At 37.8% G+C, this 9,871-nt stretch overlaps 1 protein-coding gene across 1 annotated transcript in view; it reads right to left on the bottom strand.

Moving 5' to 3' along the window:
• Positions 1-2,092: 2,092 nt before the first annotated feature.
• IL1RAPL1 (interleukin 1 receptor accessory protein like 1) overlaps positions 2,093-9,871 on the bottom strand; it is a 676,185-nt gene continuing 668,406 nt past the window's right edge. Inside the window, exons 10-11 of the mRNA XM_054166029.1 lie at positions 4,647-4,817; positions 2,093-3,584 (exon numbers count right to left, since the gene is read on the bottom strand). Coding sequence (XP_054022004.1) covers positions 2,866-3,584; positions 4,647-4,817 — 890 coding nt within the window. The 3' untranslated portion in view covers positions 2,093-2,865. The remainder of the gene's footprint in view (positions 3,585-4,646; positions 4,818-9,871) is intronic.

Below are 9,871 nucleotides of genomic sequence, written 5' to 3'. Positions count from 1 at the left end.
AGCATGTGAGCACACAACAGTTTCCTTCACTGTTCCCCACACAGAGCTGTTTGTAGAGGAGGAATACTGAGGAATGCTTCTAAAGCCATAGACAGCTTCTCCATTTATTTCAGGTTTTGTCCTGTGATTTATTTCCTTTTTATTTTTTTTCTTTTGTTTAATGTTATGACAAAACATCCTAAGAAATTTTATTTTTAAGTAGTTGTGAATATCAAATAGTATCCATCAATCCCTGAATCATGCTATTCAAAGTGCTTAAATCTACTCTAAAAATAGAACAACAGAAAATTACTCCCCATGTGGCTAAGGAAACATCTACCAATCATCTAAATGTGACTGCAGTCAGTTACATCCTACGTTTATTTCACATCCCAGTCTTTACCATGGGGAATGTAAAAGGAGGAGAAGGGGGAAAAACAATGCATTGCTTTCAGAGGATACTGGGGTATTTGGCATCCAGTTGAATGAAGGAAATGCCTTTAGTGCCTGACAGGTGTCTCTAAGAACAAATAAATAACAGCTTTCTTACACTATGAAACTAACCAAACGTGCAAAGGTCTCTTAAAATTTTATCTGGCCTGGCAGCTTCATTTCCATTTTGTGGATGTTTGGCACGTGTCCAGAGGGAGACACCATAATAAAGAACATATTGTAAAAAAGAACTTGAGCAAATTGTCAGAGAAATAAGCAATTTTTAAGCAAATAAAGATTGGTGCATAGGCCAAAGCTCTCTCAGCTTGTTGTGTAGATACTGAGATTTCTCGACTTTCACATCATGAGCATAGTCATTTCCACCCACGCTGTCAGTTCTGGATTACACTCACAAACATCCCCCCAAACTGCAGTTTACCTGCTCTCTACTCATCACTTCTCATTAAGAAGACCAAATTATTACAAGCTGTACTTTTTCCATTGTGACAATCAGGATGAACAAACCCCACAGTTCCTTTATGTCGGCCAACACCGTTTAGCTACTGTAAAATTCTCTAAAGCTAATTGATTACATAAATAGCCTATAAGGTTGATTTGCCAGGATACCAGTCACATTTCTGCCAGGGCAATCAAAAAACATGACTGGATGCCAGTGCTGCAGTCAGTAACTTCACCTCAGCTCCTCTGCTTCCACTAACAGAGACTAGCAGAGAGCTTGGCCTGGATATGTTGGAGAGCTACAGCACAGCTTCTTTCTCATTCTAAAACCAGAAGGGCCTTTCCCATTGTTTAAAACATAGGTATAATGCTTGTTTCCTTTGTCTAGATGTAAACACAGTGGGGTTTTCTTTTTTTCTTCCCTGGTATCCATCATACACACATTTGAAACTCCTCAAAGATAGAATCATACATAAAAAATAAATACTAATTTATTTATTCATTAAAGTGAATAAATTGTTTTTAATACTTCCAGGTCTGACTTAGATATTAATTTTGTATAAATAAAGTTTATTCTGAAAACAGTGACCTTTGTTGGTATTTATGTCTTTTTTTTCCCTTTTTTTCTCCTTTTTTTTTTTTTTTTTTGCCTGAGTTCTTACTGAAATCATGTTGAAATTCATAAAATTTTACTTATCATTACATGCTAAAACCAAATGAAAGAAGATTTCTTAATCCTGAATATATCATTTTAAAGCAAATACAGGGTTTGAAACAGTAAAATACAAGGGAACTCTGTAACCCAAAGCAAAATAATGTTTTGCTCTTGCTTTTTTTCTCTCTTTTTTTTTTTTTTCTTAGAAAATAACACTTTCTATAATACAAAGTAATAAACCATCTACAATATTGTCTTTTTATTCCCCTTTGGTTTGGAAGTCATTGCTGTAAGTATCAGCAGGATTCTATGCACTTCGGTGCCTATTGCCTCACTTGTTTCGCTTGCCTTTCAATCGCAAATGGTCTTCTTTGAGGGATTTTGAAGGGGGGGGGTGGGGGGGAATAAAAAAAGTTAAATGTTTTAAAATAAATACCACAACCACATGAATACTTTTCCAGGAATTGTTAAAAAATAGGCTTTGCTCTTATATTTATAAAAGGGATACAATCAACTTATTCTTTAAAATAATAATAATAATAATAATAATAAAAAGACAAACCCAAAACCAAAGAAAAAACAAACCCCAAAACAAACCACCAACCAAACCAAACCAAACCCAAGAAAGCAAAAAAATCAAAGCATCTCTAGTTTCTATACACTCTGTAGTGACTACTGTGAAGCAACCGATACAGATCGAGTATATTCTGTTGTTTTGACAGGTAATCTACCAAGTTACATGTTAGATGGTCAGACTGGAGTGTCACCCCGCAATGGGGGTCACTTGGAAAGGCAGGGAAGGAGCAGTGCACATTATGGGAATAGAAATGAAACCGGAGCTTTCAGTGAGGGATGGGGGGTCCTTCTAAGAACAAATATTCTCCAAAAAGAGGTGAACTGCAGCAGGCATGGCCTTCAGGAATCAGGCTAGGCAGGCCAACAAAATGGATAGTGCTTCTGATATCAACATAGCTTTGTCCAAGCATTCCCAAGAGAGGTTAAAAATGAAACAAATGGAAAAAAGTCTAAAACTATACTAATGAAGCCAAAAAGTTTCCTATCTATACAGCAGTCTCTTCGCTTTAAAAAAATGTAAATATACAAATTCCAATGACATATAAAACAAAGTCGGGAAATGTGAATGGGAAGAGACATGAGTAAAACAGGAAGACTGATGCTACAAAGAAATTGCAAAAAACATATGTACAAGACCCTGTTTTTTCCTCGTATGTTATCGATTGTAATGCATGTTTAACAGCAGCAGTCGAGGATGTAGTTCCAGGCACCGGACTGCAGACTCAGCTCCTATTCGAGGGAGTGGACGGCCCCTTGCCTTTCGGTCACCAAATGACGCTCGATATGCTGGTCTCCCGTGGCAAGAGGGGCAGTATGGCACTGTTTGTGTGAGCCTCTTCTGGATTCTGCTCCCTGTTAGTTTTTGTCTGTGGCCGCTGCCCATTTATAAGTGTCATAGGGATGTTGCAGTAGGTATGCTGGTTACCTATTGAGGTAAGCGGCAGGGTGCCGGTAGGAGGTACATCGTATTCATAGCTTCTATAATAGTGTTTCTGGCGCATCTGTGAATGATAAGTGTTATGAAAGGTGGAGCGCAGGTCTGGATGGGCAGTGGCAAGAGCAGTGGAGGTGGCAGCAGCCATGGAAATTGCGGAGACTGTCTGCAGTTCCCCAAAGGGCCCCTGCTCACTGACATCTAAAACCTGCTCATGTGTGATAGGTTCAATCCTCTTAAAAGGCATTTCATACTGTAAACGTTTCCAGAACTTGGAATTCAACTTGTTGCATTTTGGTCCATGCCATTTAATGACAGTGAGGAGCTTGATGGTATGTTTCAAGGCCTCAACCTCCTGGTAGTTCATAACTCCTCGTAGTTCACTGCATTCAATCAGTATCACTTTAATTTCTCCCGTGACTAACATGTTCCGAAGCCTCGTTTCCAGTTCAAAGATGCTCCAGCCTCTTCTTACCACATAATTTGGAGTCATGACGATGATGAGTCGCTTGCTTTGGTCTACACATCTTGCCACATCTTCAATGTAGGCTACAAAATAAGACAATTGCTCAACAATCAATACAAGAAAACACTCTGCTCCCGTACACTGGGGAGAACCAACAGAAGCAAACAAGTGTGGCCACCATTATTTGTTTCTTTAACAAGACAACCCAACTTAGGTAGGCAACAGTGCAGCAATTTTGTGTTTCAGGGTCTCAGTCTCAAACTCAGATGATGCTCTAATGTGTACTGTAGGGTTAGATCCTTCTTTTCATTTCATGTCCCCACGATAAACATTCACAAAACCAGTGTGATGTCCTGAAAATTATTGTTTTGTTGGCTGTAGATTAAAAAGATATCCATGCATTTGATCTTGGTTTTTTTTGCCTATACCAAGCATCCATTCTTATCTTTAGTAAAAGATGTTTATCTTAGTAGATGCCTGTATGGTTGCATTGAAGTTATGAAGAATACTACAGCACCTTATGAAAAAAAAAATTACTGCACATAGTTTGGAGTATGTGAAAGAAAAACGAAAAAGATCTGCTTGTACCAGTTGGGATCAAATCTAATTTTTAATCTCTGAGAATGATCCAGTACCACCATTACACATTTATCTGCAGTGAAAACTAACAGAATTCACTGCTTTGCTCTGTTGTAGGTGGTATTACTGTACCCTTGCCTTAGACCAAGCACAATTTTTTATTTCCTGTCTGTATTTCTATAATAAATAAGTAGAATCATGAGGAACTTTCCAGGAAAACTCCAAGGAACAGAAAACAAAGGCCTCTGTGTTCATTTCAAGATGTGCAAGCTCTCAAAAAACTCTGTGAAAAACGTTAGTCTCATTAATTTCCTTTACTTATGAATGCTCTGTTTGCACTGTCTCACCTTTAACCAATATAATACAACTACTAAAAAATAATCCTCTTATCTGGGAAATACACAGTTAATACATTTGGTGGCCTATCTTCACCATTCTCTAAGTCAAGGGAGGAAAGATGACATTCTGAAGGACTAGTAAATAGGTTTAGAAGTGATACTAAAACAATCACTGCAGTCACCACATTTGCTGTTTAAGAAAGACACGATCATAAAGATATGACTTACTTCCTGTAGGAATCAAATCTCTGTCTGGTATGAACAACTTGTATCCATAATGCTTTTCAAGCATATCTGGTAGGATCTCAAGAGCAAATCTCTCCTCTTCTCCAGTTTCTTGATTCCACTGGTCAGGATCCACTTTGGTATAAGATAGATATGCATCATAGTCTTTGTTGTCTAAGGTAAGAGAGGGAGGAAGAAAGTAAGTTTATTAATTACCTAGATTTTTATTTCTGGGATAATTTCCCAGGAATAAAAATTTCTTGGATAAAATGGCAAGCATTCACCCATTCTCCATATATGAATCCATTCACCTTTCCTGATTTGCCTTGGTAGAGGTAATACTTATTTACACAGATGCTAGGGAAAAGGAATCCATATCCATAAACTGAAGTCAGTTTGTTCATAAACATTTGCATAAGGCCCTGCATGAAGGGAATCCACTCAACTGTGGGGTGACAGATTGTGAGCACAGAAGAAAAAAGTCCTGAAAAAAAAAGTGAATTCTCTAGCTTTAAAAAACAAAAAGCATAAAGATGCCTAAGCTAATGTGCAAGAGTCATGGCTGCGTAGTATAAACATTTCAGTCTTGCCAGATTTTAACAATAAATTTAGGGCCTGGGGCTGAAATGATCTAAGCATATGTGTAGCCTACTTGTAAAATTCATTGGCTTTCCTGGTCTGAAATTAGTGCCAAGCTTAAATCTTTGCAGCATCAGCCCCTGATAATGCAATTCAAATCTCTTGAATGCTGAGTGCTTAAATTTGCAAATTTAATGTTGCGTTAATGCACTTTTTGTTACTTAACACTGTGTTGTTTCATTTCAATATGAGAAATAAATGTGCCTGTTCCTTAAATGTGCTTGCTGTGCCTACTTGAGAGACTGAATCAAAAGAGCCATCATTAATTTTCATTAGGAGGTCAATAACACCAAGTGCTCTGAAACTAATTCTGGGGAAGAAGAGGTCACATTTTTATTTTTGTTGTGAAGAAAGCAGGCAAAAAAAAATCAATGACAAGAGTAATGAAATGTTAACATCCCTCTAATTCTTCCAACAACACTATGCATAAGCTGTTGAGAATATCAATTGCTCGTGAAAGAAACCTGATTGAGTACTCAATTGTATGTCACATATAACATTCTATTCAGTCAATGCTGACTTCAGTTCTTTACCGTGTCACTCTTTTCTTCATTTTACACATTTTGGTGCTCTGACAGCATTATTTGGAAAGACCTGCCAAGTGCAAGGTAGGTGCAAAATGAAAATTAAATTAAATTAAATCAAATGAAAGAAATGGTGCTAATCTTAAACAGTCCACTCTTCCTTCTGAGGAACCATGCATGCTATGCTCATTGACATTTGCAGATGACAAAACCAAGATGACAAAACTCTGACTACTTTGAACCTTTCCAAACCTGTGAAATGATGATGTGCTCATTCTCTCCTCTGTACAACTGTCATGTGACGTTATCTATTGAACTGTTATATCCACAGAAAACAAATCAAGCAAACAATAAGCAAAAAGAAAACTAAGATAGAGAAGCACTACCTTCTGTAGTTCTCTTTCTGCTACTTTGCTTCAGAGTATTTGTGAAACCATAGTCCTTGATAATATAGACAAGCAAATAACACCAAATGGATCAAGTATGAGGGAAAGGGAAATTACACAGCAGGTTTTTGTTTCTCTGGTATCACAGTGTTAACCCAGGAACCAAGTTTACACACAGGAAGGTCAAGAAGTGCATGGGGAAATTACAAAAACCCAACAAAATGATGATGTGGCAGCACCATTTTCTGTGGTCACCTTAGTAATGCTTATCCACCATAGTACTGCTTGAGAGCAGTGCTGTTCTGTTGCAAGTCTTTGAGTAAGATGAGAATGTATAATTCCTTAAATAGCTAAATAATATGAAATAACACAGTGTTCAAACTTCTTTACAGGCTTAGGGTATTGTCTATTAAGATGGTTTGCATATTCTTACTTAGAGGGAAAATTCTTCATGCTGTGCCTCTGGTTTCCTGCATAGGTAAATACCACACTAATACATTTATTTGAAAGACACATTTTTCATACTATGGAGGTTCCAGCATTCCCACTGACTACAACTGCATTATCCTGTATTGCCCAGAACATTTGTTTTCACACTAGTTCCCTAGTTTTAACAGCATTTGTAGGACCGATAATGACCAAGACCTAGAGTCTGTCTGCAGACATGGGTTCAGGCAGTCATGAATTTATTTCAGTTCAGTCCAGCAATATGTGTAGTCTGGTTTGGAAAAAAATCAGATGCATTAGCACAGTGGTTTCTTTGAACAATTGTACTTCCCATCTGTTGTGACTTTTTTTCAACTTTGATGGGAATTAAAAAGCTCTCTTTACAGCAGAATCACCTTATGTGGTAATGTTGTTAATCTGATGGGCTGACATACTGACATGAGCAGGCAATTTGCAAAATGTGAAATGCCTGGGATACACAGGGGATGGTCACATATGCCTTTGTTTTGCTTGTGTGATTTCAGTTTAATTCATGTTTTTTTTAAAGTGTTGTCCCAATGGATTGAGAGGGAGACACGAGAGCCTCCAGACATCCACATCTTTGAAGAGACACTGGAACAGGTTGCCCAGGGAGGTGGTAGAAGCCCCATCCCTGGAAGTTTTGAACGTTAGGATGGATGGGACTCTGAGCAACCTGAACCTTCCAGCCCTGACAATTCTATGATTCTATGATCTTACAATGGAGTCAAACTCTGGGAAATGGGGCTCACATCTTTCCAGTCTCTTGACCATGTTGCACAGACACATGAGGACCTTGGCTTTGCTCTCAAGCCCTTTGCTCTTGAGCATTTTTCCTGTTTTCAGTCATGTCCAAGTTGAAGACAAACTGATTTTCAGCTGGTAGGATATGTTTTAGCACAACGTAGATCAATAGTTCAGAATAAAAAGAAATCCCACAATGTCATATTCCATAGCAAATCTTACTCTAATTGTCAGTTGTTTAGTGGTACCTAACATGGGGCTTGACCAGAGCTCTGATAAATTGTCCAGGTACTCTAATTCTGGTTTACTCAGTTGAGAGAGCAAGATAATAAGGGCAAGAGACTTCTGAACTGGAAAACTAAAAATAATGAAAATAATAATGAAAACATTAATGAAAATCATAGAATCATAGAATCAACAAGATTGGAAAATACCTCAGAGATCATCAAGTCCAACCTATTACCTAATACCTAACACCTCATTACTAACTAAACCATGGCTTCATAATAATAATGAAAATAATAATAATGAAAATAATAACAAAATATAACATTATCATCATCATCACCATCATCATCATCATCATCATCTATATGTACATATATAAACCCACTATTGAACCTAACACTCTGGAATGGTAATTAGTCACCATCACCACTGATGCTGTGGGCAGGCAGGGAAGTCCCAGGCTGGACTCAGAGGTAGAGAGGAACTGGATTCAAGAGCAAGATTCTGGAACTGGACTAGGAACTCATGGAGCAAGACTGAAGGCAGAAAGGACAGAGTCCTTCTTGGACACTCACCATTGAAGAAATAGGACCCTCATAATTCACAGCATCACAGTACCTTAGAGGTTGGAAGGGACCTCCAGAGTTCAACCTCCCTGCCAAATCAGGATCACTTAGGGTAGTCTGCACAGGAATACATCCAGCTGGGTTTGTAAAGTCTTTAGAGAAGGAGACTCCACAACCTCTCTGGGCAGCATGTTCCAGGGCTCCGTCCCCCTCACTGTAAAGAAGTTTCTCTTCATGGTGTTTCTTGTCTTACTATTCTGCACCACTGAAAAGAGATTGGCCCCCTCCACCTGACACCCACCCCTCAGATATTTATACACATTGATCAGATTCCCTCTCAGTCTTCTCAAGACTAAAGACCCCCAGGTCTCTCAGTCTGTCTTTGTTGAGGAGGTGCTCAAGTTCCCTAATCATCCTCATGGCTCTCCCTTGCTCCAGAAAGTCTTTGGGGAGCCCAAAACTGGATTCAGTATTCCTGATCTGGTCCCACCAGGGCAGAATAGAGGGGTAGAAGAACCTCCCTAGACCTGCTGGACAGCCTTCCATGTATTTGACATATATGGAAGGGATCAGCTTAGTGACACCTGAACTGTCCTAATTCAAAAAAGCACCTACTTTCCTGTATAACATACAGGATTAAATTTATGCCTATTTCTATTGATCTCAGTGACAGTACTTGTACCATATAACTGGGTTAAGTTGAAAACTGGAGCTAAGACAGCCTTGATCTAGGCAAAAGCAGTGGAAAATTCAGTAAATCACTATAAAAACAAAAGAAAACAAAACAAAATAAAACAATATAATATAAAATAAATATAAACCAAACCAACCAAAAAGTTCAAGGCAAAATGGCTTGGAAACATATTCTGTCTAAGTTCTGTGAAATCAGATGCCAACATGCTGCGTTCATCTCACCTGCCTCTGAAACCTGTAATGTGTTTGGTCTCTAAAAAAATGAAAATTCAAATCTTAGAACCGTTTGACTGAGTTGAGAAACAGGGGATATCTCAGCCTTCATTGATTTAAATACGGCAGTCTCTTTTTTTCTGCTTACATCTTGACCTCACTATAAAAAGCTAATCATAGAATGTTCTGGGTTGGAAGGGACCCCTGAAGGTCATCTAGTCTGAGCCCCAAAGGTCATTTAGTCCAACCGCTTCTGCAATAAGCAGGGGCATCCTCAACTAGATCAGGCTGCCAGAGCCTATTAATTTGGAATATAAAGGTGTATATATTATGCATGTACTATACATATGTAATATAGAGGTGTGTGTATTATGCATGGATTATACATATGTAATATAGAAGTGTATATATAACACATTCATTTTAGATCCCATAAAACAGGAAGAGAGAAAATAAAGGATTTTTTTCTTTGAATTACTAAGCTTCAAGGTCAAAATCTAAAAAATCCCATATTCAGTGGAGATATAAACTGAGATTTTACTGTTTGATGTAAATACACAAACAAGCATACTTAAAAGAGGCAATTCTCCAGCAATAAAATTGTAATTAAATAAGAGGAAAATACTTCTTTTTTTTTTTTCTTTTTTTTTTTTTTGTAACCAGTAATATACAGAAAGATGGAACTTGCATTTTTTTCTAAATGGGATTTTAATAGAATTTGAAATTGGTATTCATAGAGCAGGATTTCTTATTGCCACAGTTTGCCAATA

The sequence above is a fragment of the Dryobates pubescens genome, chromosome 12 (assembly GCF_014839835.1).
Source record: "Dryobates pubescens isolate bDryPub1 chromosome 12, bDryPub1.pri, whole genome shotgun sequence".
NCBI classification, from domain to species: Eukaryota; Metazoa; Chordata; class Aves; order Piciformes; family Picidae; genus Dryobates; species Dryobates pubescens.
Note: the sequence above shows the minus strand (reverse complement) of the source record. Positions and strands in the feature narration are given on the sequence as shown.